Source organism: Rhineura floridana, chromosome 16 (assembly GCF_030035675.1).
Source record: "Rhineura floridana isolate rRhiFlo1 chromosome 16, rRhiFlo1.hap2, whole genome shotgun sequence".
Lineage (NCBI taxonomy): Eukaryota > Metazoa > Chordata > Lepidosauria > Squamata > Rhineuridae > Rhineura > Rhineura floridana.
Genome location: NC_084495.1, coordinates 29,588,128 through 29,606,933, shown reverse-complemented (window position 1 = coordinate 29,606,933; position 18,806 = coordinate 29,588,128). Strand labels below are relative to the sequence as shown.

Genomic DNA, 18,806 nt, shown 5'->3' with positions numbered 1-18,806 from the left:
AAAAACAACTTTAAAAACATCTTTTAAAAAACCCAATTCCAGCACAGATGCAGATTGAGATAAGAGGAAGGTCTTCAATAGGCATTTGTCTAATATTTAAGGTGAGGGAATTTCAAAGGGCAGGTGGACTAAAGGTCCACTTCCTATGTTGTGCAGAACAGACCTCCTGATGAGGTGATATCTACGGGAGGCCCTCAGCTGCAGAGCTACCAGATTCTACCTGCCGGTTCTGGCTCCAAGTGCTGGCCCCATCCAGGCAGCCACCACTTGGCAAGAAGCCCTTTCAGGCTGGCCAACAGCCCAATTTACTCTGTGTTGATTTTTTCCCTTATTCTCAGCTGCCTTGGAAGCCTGTTAGAAGACTCCTCATATAACTACAATTCCCAGCACCCTTAACAAACTACAGTTCCAAGGATTCTTCGGGCGAAGCCCCGACTGTTAGAATGCTTTAAATGTAAGGCCCTGGGCTAATGCTTTGGATAAAACAAAAACTAGGACAGATGTTAAGAAGGCCATGGAGGGGGTTACGACGGCTATGTTTAACTATACATTTAGGCTCGATTTACATTCACTGGTGACTACATGATGTAGAAGCGGTGTGTGTGTGTGTGTGTGTGTGTGTGTGTCAGAGAGAGAGAGAGAGGAAGGGAGATGTCCCTTCCATCTTAGGAGATATGAACAACTTCATACCTCATACCTAAACATAGCTGTCACGGCTCTCTTTTCTGAAAATGGGGGCACATAACACTAGTCAAACCCCACACCTTTTTACTCTAAAACCTGATGGCATCAGCTTGGGTGCGTATTATTTTTAAACTCAGGTTCAAACAGGTTTCACAACTGATCAGGAGATCAACCTGTTGCTGGTCCGGGTGCGGCCAATGGAAACACTTTGCTGTAGGCGACTGGTGTGCTCATAGCCTTACTGTAATGAGGTACTGATATGCATTTTTTGTTCTTGTGTTGTGAGCCACGTTAGGCATGCTTATGTGGAAAACTCGCATACACACTGAAACAACAACAACAATAACAGAGTGTGGGTGTGACCTAAGATGTCACTGCCAGCCTAGACTTCCCCTTGCCAGAGTTTGGTATGTGGAATGGGAAGGGGCACCATCTTGTCCTTTGCCTTGGGCAGCACAAGGCCCAATGTGCAGATTTGTGGGGACAAGGGCTATGGTCAGAGAGCTGCTCTTGCTTTGTATGCAGCTGACATCACTTACCTTGATTTTGCTTCCTACTGCAGCTCTTGCTCCTTTATGGGAGGCATTGTTTGCAAACGTTTCCAGGCATTGAAAGCTTCACCGTATACAGGGCAAAGCCCTTGCAGACAAGGTGGCACCCTCATTTGACCCCCAAACTTTGCTTGGAACATAATGCTCGGCTACTTTCCCTTCCCAGTTTAATCTGGAGTGACCATTTCCCATTCAAAAGAAAAAAAGGGGGGGCTCACTTCCTTCCATATGTTAATTTCTTTTACAAAATGGATGGGAGTTGCACACGATCTGTGCTCCACCCCCTAAGGCTGTGTGAATGGGACTGATAGGAATAATCACTGGTAAATTGCTTGCAAGCATTTCAGAGTTTTGCAACTAGTTTTGGTTAATTAATGGGCTGAGAGAAACCTTGAAACGGTTAATACTCTTAAGAAAAAAAATGGGCTGCAATTGCAATAAATGGCCAATTTCTCAAGGATTATACCAGAGCAAATGATTTACATCACCCATCATGACAGCTGGGCTAAAAAAATCCATCACTCTGTGGCAGTTAATTAGCAAGGATCTTTCACCATAAAGAATCCAGACGAGTCCTTGATGGGTTTATGTAGTTCTGATGAAGGACCATCCCTTTTGTTTTAATCACTTCCTGAGAAAGATTGCTGGACAGAGGCCGATAGTATAAACTCCAAGTGGCAGGTTCCTCCTGTTTGGGGTGTTCTGTGTTTTGTTACTTCAGCGTATTATTCAAATTTGAATACACATACTTCCTTCAGAGATCATGTTTATACCATCACTTTAAGTGGCGGTGAACACAAGTAAAACTCCTGATTTCAACAACAGGTGGCTTTTAAGGAGGGGAAGGGACTTAGCTTAGTGATAGAGCAACTGCTTTGTGTGCAGAAGGTCCCAAGTTCAATTTCTGGCATCATCACATAGGGCCAGGAAGTTTCCTTGCCTGAAACACTGAACAGCTGCTGCCAATCAGTGTAGGTAATACTGAGCTAGACAAACCAATTACCTGAATGCGTATAAGATACCTTCTTCTTGTTTTCTATTTGCAAGGATCTATATATAGCATTCAAAACTGGAAAGCTCTGTGGCAGAGCAACTGCCTTGCATGCAGAAAGTCCCTAGTTCAGTCCCCAGCATCTCCAGGTAGAGCTGGGAAAAAACTCACTGTCTGAAACCTTGTAAAATTACTGCCAGTCAGTGTATGCAGTACTCAGCTAGATGGACCAGTGTCCTGACCATTATAAGGCACCTTCCTATGTTCCTAATCTTACTGTGCTATCCTACGAGTTACATAGAACTGCGTGATTCATAGAACTGGACTGTAGATCATAAGAAATGTGGAGAGGGACAGAACGTGAGACTGAAAATCTTGGCATCTAAGTCATTACGAAACCAAGGTTTGGCACATTTTTATCCCACAGAGATATTATATACAGTTTAAATTTAGCAAATGTACACAGCAAAGCTAAGGTCACTGAGAACTATCTTGAAGCAAAATCTGCCCTACTTCTCAACAATGATAAAAGTGGGTCACGAGGGCTGCTTTTCTCACATCGCCACTGTGTCAAAAGCATGTCACAATCCAGAACTTTGCAAGTTGTGCAGACTGAGTATGTGTGAGCGAGGCAGGGATGGATGCAGGCAGGGAAAATGTGAAGGGGCATAAAAGTGGGCTCACAAGGAGTGAACAGTTTGGTAAGCAACCAAAAGCAAACCAGAAGCAGAGAGATTCCCCATCCTATCAACAAGTTTGACTATGCCACATTGCTGTAACAGGACACAAGAAGGAATTTTCCCCAACTATGATTTTGGTTTTATAAGCACGCACGCACACACACATTTTGTATAAGACAATGCATATGACCACAACTGAAGATAAAAAGATTCATCAGAGGAGACTCCTGTTGTGAAATGAAAGGAAACCATTTTTGGTGATGCTGTCCTCACCTTCCCCAACAGCAGGCAGACATAGTGGCAGACTCATTTTGCATTAGGTGGAGGAGTTTGTTATCTTAGTAATGACATTATAGAATGATCCATTACCATGAGGTCAAGTCAGTGCTTGGAAAGAACTAGATCAGCTTAATGAAGTGCACCAAATTAATTCAGAAATCTCTGAACTACACTTTAAAGCAATTCCCAGAATTTCCGAGGTGAAATGAATGTGAATTAAGTTAAATTTGAATGATTTCTAGCTCATCTTCAAGTTCGTTCTTGTGTTTTTTAACGCTTGAGACTCTTTGGGCTATTAAGCTTAACTATCATAATTGTTGGGTAAATTACAATTCACATTCCACTGTGTGTGTCTTCTGATGTTTTCTTAGTTTTCGTAAGTGTATTTTATACTCAAGTGAGTAGCTTATAACATTCTGCATGCTGGAAGAAAATGGCTGAGGATCATTTGGATAAACTTGAATTGAACTGTGAACTGAGCCAAACACTGGTTTTGTAAAGGGGTGAAAGTGAAGAGGAAGGAACAGGAATTAGTTCCTTTTGGGAAATGCTGAAATGGAACTGGATCTAGAATCGGATCTTTTTCTAAATGAACTTTCCAAGCTCTGGATCTAGTGACATCTAACACCCCCCCCATGCATGTTAAGCACACATGCATGCATTTTAACATTCTGGGATTATAACCTCTGAATTTTGTTGGACACAACTCACTTCACCCTAAAATATCAAAATATCCAGCATCTCACAATTTAGAAGATACCAGTTCCTAAGCGAGGAGCAATTCAGGCAAGCACCATCTTCCAGGGCCATTTGCAGCACTTCACTTGTATCTGTGTTGGACTGAAAATCACACCTAGTCTCCTTTTGGGAAAAGCACACATTTTGCTTCATTGGGACAGGACACGGGGAAAAAAAGGGGTGTTGGGTGTTCCTAAGGGTGGGGATCCTTTTTTTAGTCCCATTCCTTTCTGGGCAACCCTCCAGCCACATGCCAGTGGTGGGTGGGGCCAGAAGCAAAAGTGGGAGGAGCAATGAATGCAAATATTACCTTTAGGCTATTATATACACACATTCACATACGCCTTTGTATCTAGACAAGCAAGAGGTGTTAATCAGAGTTCGCGAACACTTTGCAATCAGGCAAAAACATTCAGGGTACAAAGTAGGGCCAGTGAAGGATGTAGCCTGGGGTGTGTTCTGAGGGCCTGATAGAGAGGTCTGGAGGGCCGCATTTAGCCTGAGGTTCCCCACCCCTGTCCTATGTGAAGAAGAGAAGCGGCCTACATAAAAGAGTAGCCTGCCCATAGTTTATGTGCTGTGTGAAGAAGCACTTTCATTTGCCTGTCCCGAATCTTCCGGCTGAATGTTGGAAGATTCAGAACAGTCAAAAGAAAGCACTTCTTCCCACAGAATTTACGCCCACACAAGACAGTGACGGCCACCAACTCAGGTGGCTTTAAAAGAAGATTAGACAAATTCATGGAAGGTAAGGTTGTCAATGACAGCCATGACAGCAATAGCTATCATGGCCATGCTCTGCCTCCATAGTCAGAGGCAGCATGGTTCTGAATACCAGTTGCTGAGGATCACAGGTGGAGAGGGTGTTCTTGCACTCAGGTCCTGCTTGCGGGCTTCTCAGTGGGGCAACTGGTTGGCCCATGTGTGAACAGGAGTCTGGACTAGATGGGCCACTGGCCCTATCCAGCTGGCTCTTCTTGTGACCTTGTTGCCTGGCAGTGTGGTCTGGCACAGAGACGGTGGAGGCTGATCCATAAGGACTGATGGGGCTCTGCCCCACCAACCAGCCCAGCGGGTGACACTACCAGTCTGCTTCTTCCTCCTCAGTCTCAGTGTCGCCTTTGTAGCACTCATCAGGGAGGGGAACAAACCTGGAATCAGTTGGCTTTGTCTGTCATTGGGGCTCAGGCTTCATTACTGTTGGGCTTCCTGCCTTCCACCCCACCAGCTCTGAAGGGCACCAGCCATCACCGCACAGAGGTGAAACCCGTGGGGAAGGTGTCTCCTAGACAGGGTCCCATAGGGCAGCCCTCCCGTGCTGCTTTTTGTGTGTACGACAAGCAGGACCACTCCTATTGACCTTCGGTGAACTTTAAGCAACCTAACCCTGCCCAGGATTGCAGTATTTGGCCTCCAAAGCATTTCCTTCCATTGAAGGACTGTCTCTTTTGCTGACCGTTTCTCCAAAATAGAAAAGAAAGGGGTAAAAAACGCGAGCAGAAGGAAGTATGAAGAGGAAGCGCCAGAAAGAATGGAAGCCTCAAAACAACAGGAACAGAAACACCAAATTCCATATATTCACACTTTGCATTGGGGAAAGTGCCAGTCTGTTATCGTTCTGTTGCTGCCATGCCAATGACGGATCCGTTAATAGGCTTGGCTTAAAATTTAAGTTTTATAAGGTGGCCCTTGTTTTTTTTAAAGGGTTGAAGAGAGGCTCCCAAATAACCGCACCCACTAAAAATCAATGACATTTTAGTTGGCAATGACAGTTGAATAGGGCATTTTGATTTCTCTGGTGAGGAAAACCAACTCTGAACCTCTGTCACATGCTGATTAATGTGGGGCTTAATCCAGCTGGAAGTTTTCCTGAAATGACCCTGTCACTAAGGTCAGAAGGTTCAGGAAACCTTGGTTACAACTATGCAGCAGTACTGGAGTCAAGTGTACAGGAAGCTGAACCTTATTTAGTTTAGCTTAAACATTTATATTCCACTTTTCACTACACAGGGCCACATTCACACCATACTTTTATTATTATTCCATTTTAAACAGTCATGGCTTCCTCCAAAAAATCCTGGGAAGTGTAGTTTGTTGAGGGCGCTGAGCGTTGTTAGGAAACCCCTGTTCCCTTCACAGAGCTACAGTTCTCAGAGTTACCTGAGAAGAGGGATTGATTGTTAAACCACTCTGGGAATTGTAGCTCTGTAAGAATAGGAGTCTCCAGACAACTCTTAGCACCCTTCACAAATGACACTTCCCAGGATTCTCTGGGGGAAGCCATGACCGTTCACAGTGAAATAATACTGGAATAAATGTATGGTGTGAATGTAGCCCTTGTCTTAAAGGAGCTTACAACAATAAAAATATACAATATACAAAACTTAAAACAAAAACAGCAAAAAATGTAAAACATCAGAAATTTGAAACAATAAACATTTTTTTAAAAAAATCTGAGAAGCATTCACAGTTCAAAGGCCTCCTGAAAGAAAATGTTTTTAATCGGGCATCTGAAACTGAGCAGGTATAGTGCCTGTCTTATTTCTAGTGGGAAAGAGTTCCACAGGCCTGCAACCATGAAAGCATGAATTTTTATTGACTTAAGTTGTGCTTCTGGCCCATGGGGGAACAATAACAGCACTCCCCCAGATGATCTCAGTGATCGATTTGAGACATATGAGATAAGGCAGTCCTTGAGGTGTCCTGGGCCTCACCTGCTCAGGACTTTAATGCCGGCCAGCATCCTCCACTGTAACTAAGGGCAGCAGTTCAGGGGGTGCAGGGCAAGCAGTGTGATACACACAGCTCAGCTCTCCAGCAGAGAGGAATGGATGAGCAGTTCAGAGAAGAAGAAATGACAGGGACATGGGAGGGATTGCTGTCACTGCCCCCGCCCCCTGCCTGCAACCTCCGCTAAGCAACTCGAATTCTTAAGGGGAAAAACAGCTGACTGGGCAGTTCCATGAAAACAGCTAAATATACAACAGCAGAAGCCTGATCTAATGGCTAAGGGAGAAGGAGAGAGAGAGAGAGAGACTTTGGCAGCTTTAAAGGAACACAAACAAGGAACACAAGCTTTGTGAGACAATAAATCACATGCTTGGGACGCACGTTCCTTGGACCAAACAGCCAAAATTACTTCCCCAGGTTTTGAGAGTCAAGAATAAAACTTAGGATTGCTGGAAACCCGGAGACTCAGACTGAGCCTTTAAATCAGCCATCTCCAACCTGGTGCCCTTCAGATGTTTTGGACTACAACTCCCATCAATGTGCTGGCTGGGGCTGATGGGAGTAGTAGCTTGGGATGGGTAAATCTATCTGGGTTTTTTTTCCTTCTCGGGTTCTAGTTTTTCTAACTTTAAGTTCAGTTAACTGCATATCAGTTTCTGTATCAGTTTGTGATTTTTTAAAATGAAAATGTATCAGCATTTTAGTGTGAATTTCTCCTACATTTTTGTATGCAATTTTGCCTAGTATACACATTTTTGCAAAGCCTTTTCCCCAATGTAGCACATTTTTGGATGTCATTTTCACCAATATATGCATTTTTATGCACACTCTACCCCAATATATGCATTTTGCACCCACTGCTGGAGAACAGCATTGCATAATTCAGAGAACTGCACATTTCAAAGCATGGCAGTGTTTTGGTTCTCAAGTTGTTTCGGAAAGTGCACATGAGGTAGGTTTGCAAATTTCTCCCCATCCCTGGTTGTAGACCCTAGCATCTGCAGGGCACCAGGCTGGGGAAGATTGGTTTCAATCAGGGTGGCGAACAGGGCTGGCGCCAGACATGACTGGGCCCTTGGGCACCAGCCTGTCCTGGGCCTGTGGCGCCATAGTCCAACACACAACCCCCAGTACAGGTGGCACAGGGCTAATAAGCCTGCCTGCGCACCCCATCTGCCTCTCCTGTTGTGTGAATGATGTGCATGCTATGTGCGCAGCCCCTTAGGGAAGCCCCCGTCGCCATCTTGGGTGATGGCAGGCATGTGCACATGGCACTCACACAGGAGAGGTAGTTGGGGTGTGTGTACAGGCTTATTGAAGCCCTTACCATCTGTATCGGGGGGGCTGGGAGCTCCCTCTCCGCTGTCTGTGGCAGGGTTAGGTTGCAGAATCCGATGTTGCTGCAGATCACGGAACAGGAGCACCACGCTCCCACCCTAAGGAGGGGCCCTTCAGGTGCCCTTGGCCAGGACTCAACCTGGCCGCCCTCTGGTGGTGAACCTTTGGCCTTCCCGATGTTGCTGAACTATAACTCCCATCATCCCTGGCCACTGGCCATGCTTGCTGAGGCTGATGGGAGTCATAGCCCAAAACATCCAGAGGACACGAGTTTGGGATACGTTAGGAGCATAGGAAGCTGCCTTATATTGAGGCAGACCACAGGTCATAGAATCATAGAATAGTAGAGTTGGAAGGGGCCTATAAGGCCATCAAGTCCAACCCCCTGCTCAATGCAGGTCCATCTAACTGAGTACTGTCTACACTGATTTCAAGAAGGGTTGTCCCCCAGCTCTACCTGGAGAAGCCAGGGACTGAACATGGGATCTTCTGCATGTAAAGTAGATGCTCTACTACTGAGCAATGGTCTCTCCCCAAATTAAAGGAATGTACTTGGAGACACTGGGTAGGCCACTAGTCCATCTAGCTTAGTATTGTTTACACTGATGGGCTGTGGCTCTGCAAGATTTTGGAAGGGGGGCATTTCTATCTGGAGATACTGGGGACCGAAGCTGGGACCTTCTGCATGCCAGTCAGGTGCTCTACCATTGAGCCACAGCCCTTCCAGGTTCCTACCTTGTCATCCACGTGTGTACTAGCCCCACTAGATCTCCACTTTAAGGAATGGCTATTTTGTGATCATGTATCTGCAGAAGCAATTTGGCTTTTTTTTTTTAATAGCCCACCTGAACAGATTTAATCAATCTTTTCAGTTAAGCTGGAAAGGACAAATATCAAAGGAATGTAATTTCTCTTTCAGCCTCCTATTTTAAAAAAACAGGCTCATTGCAAATTACATGTGTGAACAAGGCACGTAAATAAATCATAGAGTCTGTTATCTAAACCAACAGTATATTTATTTCATAAATGCAGCTTTCCTTATGCATTTTGGGGAGAATGCTCTCAGGCACAAACTTATAAAAACATGACATTTAAACAAATGCAGTATAGCAGAAATGATCTGTAAATTGTTTATTCCCTTTTTTTCTTTTCCTTTTAAAATCCCAAGTTTAAAAAAAACCAGAAGAGAAGCCATCATAAACTTTTATTCAATAGACTCAAAAGCCTTCTGGCTTCAAAAGAATGCATTTTTTTTAAAGAAAAAATCTAGGGGGAAATTTTTTTATCATATGCTTTGCTCAATAACTACCCCCACCCGACCTAAATTACTTAAGTGCTATAAAAGATGCATTTGTAAAGAACAAATCAAGTTCTTGAGTGATGATATAGGCAATTTACGTAGGGTTGTTTTTTTTTAAGGGAAGCAGAATGTGTTGCAATTATAAAGAGTGTCCAGTTTCCTCTATGGCAAGCCAAGCAGAAGTCAATGAAGGGCTCACTAGGCTTGAACAATACATCCTGTGTGTGTCTTTGGAGCCAGAGACCAATTTACAGTGAGACTGGTGTGGTGATGTTCTACCTCCACTGTTGTAGGCAATATGTCTCTGCATGCTCCTGCCTAGGAATGACAAGTGGGGAGAGTGCTGTTGCACTCAGGTCCTATTTGCGGGGGCCTTCTATGAAAAAGGTGTGACTTCAACCAGAACAGATGGCAACTGGTATGATGCTGCAGACAGACAGTGGGAGGTTGTTACAGCTTCCAGTGCTCTCAGCCTGAGTTCTTTGTCAGGAGGGACCATTACTCAGTGGCAAAGCATCTACTTTGCATGTAGAAGGTTCAGTCCCGGGTTCAATCCCCAAGGATTTCCAGACAGGACTGGGGACTGAGAAAAACTCCTGCCTGAAACCCTGGAGAGTCACTGTCAGCCAGTGTAGACAGTACTGAGCTAGATGGACAAACAGTTTGACCTGGTATCAGGGAGCTTCTTGCACTTGGGAGCATGCCAGATATTAGGAGGGCAACACACCCAAAGGTAAAGCAAGATTTAGCCCCACCAATTTCAATGGGAGAATGAAGAGCCTGCTTAATCTCTTCCCCTGCAATGAATTGAGTTTAAAGATGTTAAAGACTGCAATCCAGCGCACATTTAAAGCAAGTGAGTTCCCCCAAAGAATCATGGAAAGTGTAGTTTGTTATGGGTGCTGGGAATTTGTAGCTCTGTTAGGGGGGAAACCACAGTTTGCAGAATACTGGGGGAGGGAGTCATGTGCTTTAAACATCTGTTGGGTGCGCTTTAAATGTCTGGTGTGGCACCCTTGCTTTCTTGGGTGAAGTAAGTTCCATTTAACCCAGTGGGGCTTACTTCTAAGTAAACCAACATAGGATTGTGCTGCGATTTTGGTTGGATCACACACTAACTTTGTTAGCCTTCCCACATTGCTCACCCTGCATGTAGTGTTTCCTTCTCTGGAGTAAACATGGTTCTGTAGATTTATGGGACAAAGCTGTCCACTTCTACCACAAAAGCTGTATCCATAGGACACTGAAGGATTTATAGAAATCCTATGCTGATCTCATCCCAGTGACGGCCAAGACTGAGATCCTCCATGCAATTAGGAATGGAAGGATCCCTCCATTTCTCATTTTTCTAATCTTAACTTCCATCCTCCATATTTCTGCAGCAATTTGAGATTTTTTTTAATGAACACATCCTCATTAAAATTCCCCAGCATTTTAGTGTGAATTTCTCCTAACACACTTTTTTTCTGTATGCAGTTTTGACCAATGTACGCATTTTTGCAATTTCTCATCACATAATGCACGTTTGTATGCTGTTTTCATTTCCATGCACACTCCCCCCAATATATGCGTTTTTGTAAACATTGTTTAGCTGGCGAATTGAGTCACAAATATTCTGATAAGTGCGGATTTCAACAGATGGCTGTGTTGCAGTTGTCATAATTTCAAAAAGTGCAGATTTGACAGATGCCCCTTTAAATGTGAACTGAATTTAATTTCTCCCCCATCCTTCATTGCAATAATCTTATACTATGCCCCTCTAACAGGCTACATAAAAGTCTTTGCGATTACCCCGTTTCTGAGTGCGTCAGAAGGGACAGAGCAGAGACTACTTCCAGCAAACCAAAGGGGCAGAAACGCTACACAATTTCCTGCGTATGGTTTCCTCTAAGTTGTTTCCGTCTACGAATCTCAGACATTGTTGGGAAAGGCAAAGGAAGGAAGAGAAAGAAAGAATGACACACACACACACACACACACACACACACACACGTCTTTAAACATGGTTAATGACTGTGCTTGAAAAGCAAAATTTCTTGTAGTCAGGGTTAATATATGCTAGGGAAATTAGTATGACCATCTGCAAAACAAAACCCAGTCACCTAGATCTGTGACATACTTTATTACTTACTGAATACACACATTAAAAATATTGCTTACCAGAAGTTTCATCAGAGCTGGACAAACATGTGACCTGCTCCTGGGTTTGGGAGACAAGGTGACGGGCCCCCAACCCCTCTACTGCACCTTTCCCTGGCCAGTCCCCTCCTGGTGCTGTTGGACAACAACTCCCAATGGCCAATGAGGATGGGAGTTGTTGTCCAAGAACATCTGGCAGGCACCTGGTTGGGGAAGGCTGCTCTACTGTGTCTGCATCCAACTCCAAGTGAGAGCCCCCCTTCCCTTCCCTCAATATTATAAGAGATCTTATTTGAACTGTTGCTTTGGGAACCATTTTGGCGCTCCAAAAGACTTGGATGAAACTTTGACCAAAGCAATGAAAAAGAGCCTCTGAATTTTAGCTTAAAGATCATCAACTGGCACAAACCAGTTATTCATTTCCTACTGCCCCACTTGGCACCTTGAGTAACTGGTGCCAATTGGGGCTGGTAGAGCAGAAGGCAAGGAGGCCAACAGGAGGTGGAGGCATCTCATTCTAGTTTTTGCCCCCAATCATCTTCCCTGCTCGGTTCTACCAGGGTGATACTGAGATTAAGGACGGGGAAGCTGACAAGCAGTGACACCCCCCTGGGCTGGTTGTATCTAAGGAGGAAAGTAGGTAGGGGATGGTTGAAGGCAGACTGAGGTTGGTGAGGCAGTGCTCCATTTGCCCAAATGGACCAGTCTTCACTGCTTGTAGCTCAGTGGCTGAACACATCTTTTGCATGCATAAAATCCCAGGTTCAATCCTTGGTAACTCCAGTTAACAGCAGGTCTCAGGCAATTCAGGTTAACAGCCAGACAAAGGCCCCATCTGCACTATAGATTGAAAGAGAGCTTCGGCTATGGGGTGTGTGTGTGTATACAAATGCAATAAATAAATAATAAATAAATAAAGCAGTCCCATACCACTTTAAACAGTCATGGCTTCCCCTGGGCACTGTAGTTTGTTACGGGTGCTGAGTGTTGTTCGGAGACCCCTGTTTCCCCCACAGAGCTACTGTTCCCAGAGTTCCCTGGGAAGAAGGATTGATTGTCAAACCACTCTGGGGATTGTGGCAAGGGAACACTCAGACCCACTAGGGTGCAAGCTAAGCTTTCTCCCTGCCCTTGATGACCACAGCTGAACTAAAACTGTAGCCCGATTCCTTTTGCACGCCCCAACCTCGTTACCTGCATAAAGTGGATTCTGCTCCATAAACACTACAAAAAATGAAATGGACCACCTTCAGGTCAATACCTACTTATGGCGACCCTATGAATAGAGTTTTTAGGGTAAGGGTATTCAGAGGTGGTTTACCATTGCCTTCCTCTGAGTCTGAGAGGCAGTGACTGGCCCAAGGTCACTCAGTGAGCTTCATGGCTGTGTGAGGATTTGAACCCTGGTCTCCCAGGTCATAGTGCAACACTTTAACAACAAGCACTGTTAGTCTCCAGTAATCTTCATTCCAAGGAAACCATCCCAGGGTACAGAATCTCTGAAATTTCTCACTGCACAACCTTGCTTTAGAACCTTAACCAGATAAATACCACATTGTAACTGAAAATATGAAAAACAGCTGTGTTTTAAGTGGTGAGCTTTTGTAAATTTGTTTCAGGCAGGATAAAGAACAACTACTCTAGAGAGGAAATTGCAGGGCTTTCAACTTGGGATGGAACAATCTGTCCATTTTGGTGCTCTCAGTTTCTCATTTTCCCAATCCTAAATTCAGTTGTCCACACTGCAGCAGAAACTAGTGTTTTCTTTTTAAATCCTCATGAGCATTCTTCAGTATTTTAGTGTATATTTCTCCTAATACATTCTTGTATGCAATTTTGACCAATGTGCAAATTTTTGCAAGCAATTTCTCCTAATACAATGCATTTTTGCATGTTATTTTCATTTTTATGCATTTTACGTTCCCCTACTACATGCATTTTTATAAACCTGCTTAGGTTGAAGAACTGCATTGCAAAATGTGGATAAGTGCAAATTCTGAAGGATGGCTATGCTTCAAGTGTCATATTGCTTCGGAAAGTGCAAATCTGTTAGATTCAGCTTTAAATGTGAAATGAATTCAATTTCTCCCCCATCCCTACTTGGGACAGAGTGGCCAACTGCAGTTTAAAAAATACCTGGGCCCTGCGCAGAGGCTGGCAATCAGTCACAGGAACATAGGAAGATGCCACATATTGAAACAGACCATTGGTCCATCTTGCTCAGTGTCATCTGCACTGATTGGCAGTGGCTCTGTGGGGTTTCAGATCAGGAATCTTCCCCAGCCGTACCTGGAGATGCCAGGGATTAAACCTGGGACCTTCAGGAAGCAAAGCAGGTGCTCTGCCACTGAGCCACACCCCTTCCCCAGGTGACCAAGTGGGAGGAGCCTTGGGATGATGCCAAGCCAAGAGGTGGAACGCAGGGCTGCCAACACACCATACATTTAAAGCACATGACTTTCCCCAAAAAATTCTGGGAACTGTCGTTTATTAAGGGTGCTGGGAGTTGCAGCTCTGTGTGGGGTAAGCTACCGTTCCCAGGATTTTTGGGGGGAATCCATGTGCTTTCAATATATGGCATGTACACAGCCCTGGACAGGTTAGAAGGTTGAGCCTAATGAGTCAGTCAGACAATGGGGTCAACAGAAGCCATTTTTTAAAAAACATGCACAACTCAGATCACTGGACTTATTCAGGAAGGTGCCCAACACTGAACCCAAGACCAAAATACGAAGTAGACAGATAAAATACCTGGCAGCTGGCAACCCTATCTGGAGGAGGCATCCAAAAAGCTTGAGGCTCAAGGCCACAGCAGACTGAGTTTGTCCTTCCAGCCAGTTTCCTTTTCTTTTCTTTTCTGGCACTTGGTTGTACACATTTCTTAAATTTAGCCTTCAAGTCATTGCCTCCGGTGCTCCCATTCGCAACGGCTTTCTGCACAGCACACAAGCTGCTTTCACACTTCATAATTTAACAAGGCCACGCAATGCATTGCACTTCTCTCCAATTTTGCTCACCCCCCCCCCATCCCAAACCATAAAAGATAGTTTTATGTCATTCTTCCACTTCTCTGGAGAAAGGCTGGTCTCCTATACTCTCTGTCAGCTTTTACACTAACCCAGAAATAGGAACAGGAGAAGAGTCCGGCTGCTGGATCAGCCTAATGGCCCATCTAGTCCAACATCCTCTTCTCACAGTGGCCAATCAGATGCCTCTGGAAAGCCCACAAGCAAAACCCAAGCACACTCTTCCCTTCTGGGGTTTCCAGCAACTGATATTCAGAAGCATAGTAGGTGCTCCCCACAAATAGTTCCTCGCACCCTCCTGACTCCCAGTAAATTTGCATCTCATTTGTACGGCAAATTCCCTGCTCCGGGGATGACTCTTGACATACCAACTGTACAGCCTGCCCTAGGATGGCCATGTGCCCCACTTTACAGTGGACAGTCCTCTGTTTGAAGGAACCCTTCAGGTGAAGGGCTGTCTGTCTAAACCAAGTTTAAAGATGAAGAACGCTAAGAATGGAGACCTGGCCAGGAGGTGCCTGTCAACAGTTGGCACCTAGACTGGAGACTGAGCAAGCATACAGGTCACCTGATGCTATGGTGAGAAGAGTGGTGGCCGGTGCCCATTGGGACTGGTGGGGCTGAAGGCAGAGAAGCCCACAGTAGGTGAAGCCAGAGCCAATGACAGGCAGAGCCAACGAATTCTAGATTCGTCTCCATCCTCACCTCTGCTGAGTTCTATAAGGACAACCCACTGAGGAACACTAAGCTGACATCCAGGACCATCCCCTGGACTGGATGGAAGTAAGAAGGCAGACCAAGATTGGTGGGGCAATGCTCCAGTCACCCTTACGGACCAGCCTCCACTGGGTGGGAAGCATTGCTTTTCTACTCAAAGTCTCATAATTCTTTCTAAATGTGCATCTAATGCAATTAAGTTAGCAGACATAATTCTGTCCCCTCTTTTTTGGTTAATTACTTCCGCTTTTTGTGGGGCAATGTGTAAGTAACCACCCTAGCCTACTCTGACACTGCAAATGTCCCTGTCGGTTGTGAAGGCAGGAAGAGTCAGGAGGTTTGGGAAGGGCTCCTCAGGGCTTGCTGGGCCTTGCATGCATCCTGGGCCACATCAAAACCTCGGCACATCATACACTCCAGGCATTTCAATTCTCAGTATCACACACCTTTTAAAAGGTGGCTGCTTGCTTCAGCAATTATTATAAATCCATTTCTCACCCTGCTCAGTGCCTCTTTTCTCCTCATCAGTATTAATACATCAGAAGACTGTGTCCCATGATACATCAGTGGGCCTCTAATGCATCACAGAGCAGGTGTGGGGAACCTTTGGCCCTCTAGATGTTGCTGAACTACAACTCCCACCATCCATGGCCATTAGTCATGCTTGCTGGGGCTGATGGGAGTTGCAGTTGAGCAACATCTGGAGGGCCAAAGTTCCCCACACCTGCTATGGGGGGGGAGAAAACTGCAGCTCAGTGGCAGAGCACATGCTCTGTGAGCGGAAGATCCCAGGTTCAATCCCTGGCATATCCACTGTAAAAAGATTGGGTAGCAGGTGGTGGGACAGACCTTTGGCCACAACCCTCGAGAGCAGCTGCCAGGCAGGGTAGACAATGTTGGGTTAGATAGCCAAAGTGTCTGACCTGGTATAAAGGAGCTTCCGAAATTCCTGTGAGAGGCTGTTGTCTGGACATGCCCTGAAGCAGAGATTCCTGCACACCAGGTTGGATACTGTGGTGAAGAGTTCTCTAGACATTGAACTATGAATGCCTGATTCTGCTTTGCACTGAATCTGGGCTTCTCCGGGATATCAGGCAGAGGTCTCTCCCAGGACCTACCATCTGAAATCCTAAGAGGCCTGATGGAGTGGTCCAAAGGCCTATCTAGTCCAACATCCTGTTTTCCCACAGTGGCCAGCCAGATGATTATGGGAAACCCACGAGCAAGACAAGAGCGCAATAGCCCTCTGACCTCATTGGTCCCCACCAACTTGCACCAGAGGCATCCTTCCTCCGCTCGCGGAGGTAGCACAGAGCCATCATGACACTGCCTGCATACATACCACACATCTGAAGTATGTTTAAGTGGTTAGAGTGTTGGACTATGACCTGGGAGACCGGGTTCGAATCCCCACGCAGCCATGAAGCTCACTGGGTGACCTTGGGCCAGTCACTGCCTCTCAGCCTCAGAGGAAGGCAATGGGAAACCACCTCCAAATACCACTTACCATGAAAACCCTATTCATAGGGTCACCATAAGTCGGGATCGACTTGAAAGCACATAACAACAACAACTAAGTCCTGGGAGCTGTAGTATGTTGAGGGGGGGGTGAAATGGGAACTGTAGTTCTGTGAGGGGTAAACTACAGTTCCCAGCATTCTTTGGTGCGTGGGGCGAGCCATGTGCTTTAAATATAAGGTGTATGCACAGCCAAGGATAGCTTCCGCCCACCCCCATAAATTTGTCTAATCTCCTTTTAAAGCCATCTAAATTAGAGATGCTTAGAATGGAATAAGGGCCTGCCCAAAACATTCTGCTGCCTGAGGTGAAGATGGTGTCCCCACCACCACCACCACCATCCATTACACATGTAAAAGCTGACTGGACTGGCCACACTGGTAGCGGATCGGCCTCCTCCGTCGCACCTGAGGGCAGCAGGGAAGCTTAAGGGAGTGACACACAGCCCTGTCCTTCAGCATCTGCCACCTGAGGCAGCCACCTCCCTCCGCCTGATGGCAGGGCTGGCCCTGAATAAAAACACATTTTACTCCTCCACATTTTAGCAAATGAAACCCCTTTGCTGCGAAAGGTATCTTCGGCTGTCTTTTTGCTGGCATCTCCCTCCTACCTAACAGTAGGGATGGCCCAGTGCTGTAGTGTAATTGAGCAGATTTGCAATTGCTCACAGTTCATGACTGAGACAATGCAATGTCCAGAAAAAGCCCAAACACAAAATCTTAGCCTTTAAAAAAAAGTCCATCCCGATGCATCAATCAAGGATAAAAATGCATCCCCATCATGACATGCTTGCTCACTTAATTTGTTTCCCAACTGTAAAAGAGACCAAAAGGAATAGCCACAAGATAGGAACTAGCAGAGAATGAACAGCAATCAAGCAGCCATAGCAGAAGGTCACCCATCAATCAAAGAAGCAGAAATACAATGAAACTGGTAATAAATACCAAAGCTTTGTTTAGGTGACATGGAAATCAGTTACAGGGCAGATCACAGTAAACCATAGTTAATACACAGAAGGGCCCACTTTACTCCTCCCCTCCAGCCAGCGGAAGCAACAAACTATGATCTCTAGCTTAGCACTACTTCTGAACCAGGGTTTGTGGCTTATTTCACTCCAAACAAGTCACAATGTTAAACCAAAGTTTGTTCTTGGCTTACCAAACATGGTTTGTTTGCTAAGCCAGAGATCATGGTTTGTTGCACCTGCTGGCTAGAGGGGAGTAGCAAAGTAGGAACCATCTCCATGTTCACAGGAAAATATTGATTTTGGTTTATTTTGATGTTTCAACTGGGACATTGGTTGAGTCCAGACACCCCCCTCCAAACTGCACTTTCTAATAACTATAGTTAGAAACCCACATCTTATGGAGCACACAGCTCCATAAGTTTATTCCCATCTCCATGGTGTATCAGCCACTTGAAGCACTCCAATGGGCCCAACTGTGGTGTGTCAACAGTTTGTAAATTCAGACATAACAGCAAATCACTATTAGCACAAATGGAGGTTTGCAAACCAATTTCAGAACATGGTTTGTGACCATGGCTAGGGAGGCCCTCACAAACCATGGTTTGTAAGCAGGTGTAGCTTCAGACAGCATGCCAAAGTATGGTTAAGCATGCCAATCCATGGCTGAGCATAATGTCTGAGTACATCCATTATGCCTAGGCTTTCAGTTATGTTCATATGCCATTAAATACATTGGTTTGTTTTCTTTTTAAAAGATCCCATACCTTATAGACTTGTCCATATGTCCCATTGCCAACAACTTGTACTAGTTCAAATATTCCTGCTGGATCCTGAAATAATAATAATAAAGAAACACATTAATTTTATTTTAAGAGGATCAACATATAGTGTCCCAAGGAAAGGCATCACTTGGATTCAATTTATGAAACATTGGGAAGGTCTCCTACACAAGCATCCTTATGAGTGGGACCTATGCAAGAGGCAGACCCTCTGGGCACACACATCAAAAAAGGGTAGATATCTTCGCCAGTCTGGTGACCTCCAAATGTTTTGACCTACAACTCCAATTAGCCCCAGCCAACATGGCCAGGTGTTGGGAGTCCAAAACGTGTGGAAGGCATCAGGTTGGGGAAGGCCCCCTATTGGAA

At 45.2% G+C, this 18,806-nt stretch overlaps 1 protein-coding gene across 1 annotated transcript in view; it reads right to left on the bottom strand.

Moving 5' to 3' along the window:
* NRK (Nik related kinase) overlaps nucleotides 1–18,806 on the bottom strand; it is a 131,560-nt gene that overhangs the window by 103,294 nt on the left and 9,460 nt on the right. The window contains exon 2 of the mRNA XM_061598987.1: nucleotides 18,423–18,488. Coding sequence (XP_061454971.1) covers nucleotides 18,423–18,488 — 66 coding nt within the window. The remainder of the gene's footprint in view (nucleotides 1–18,422; nucleotides 18,489–18,806) is intronic.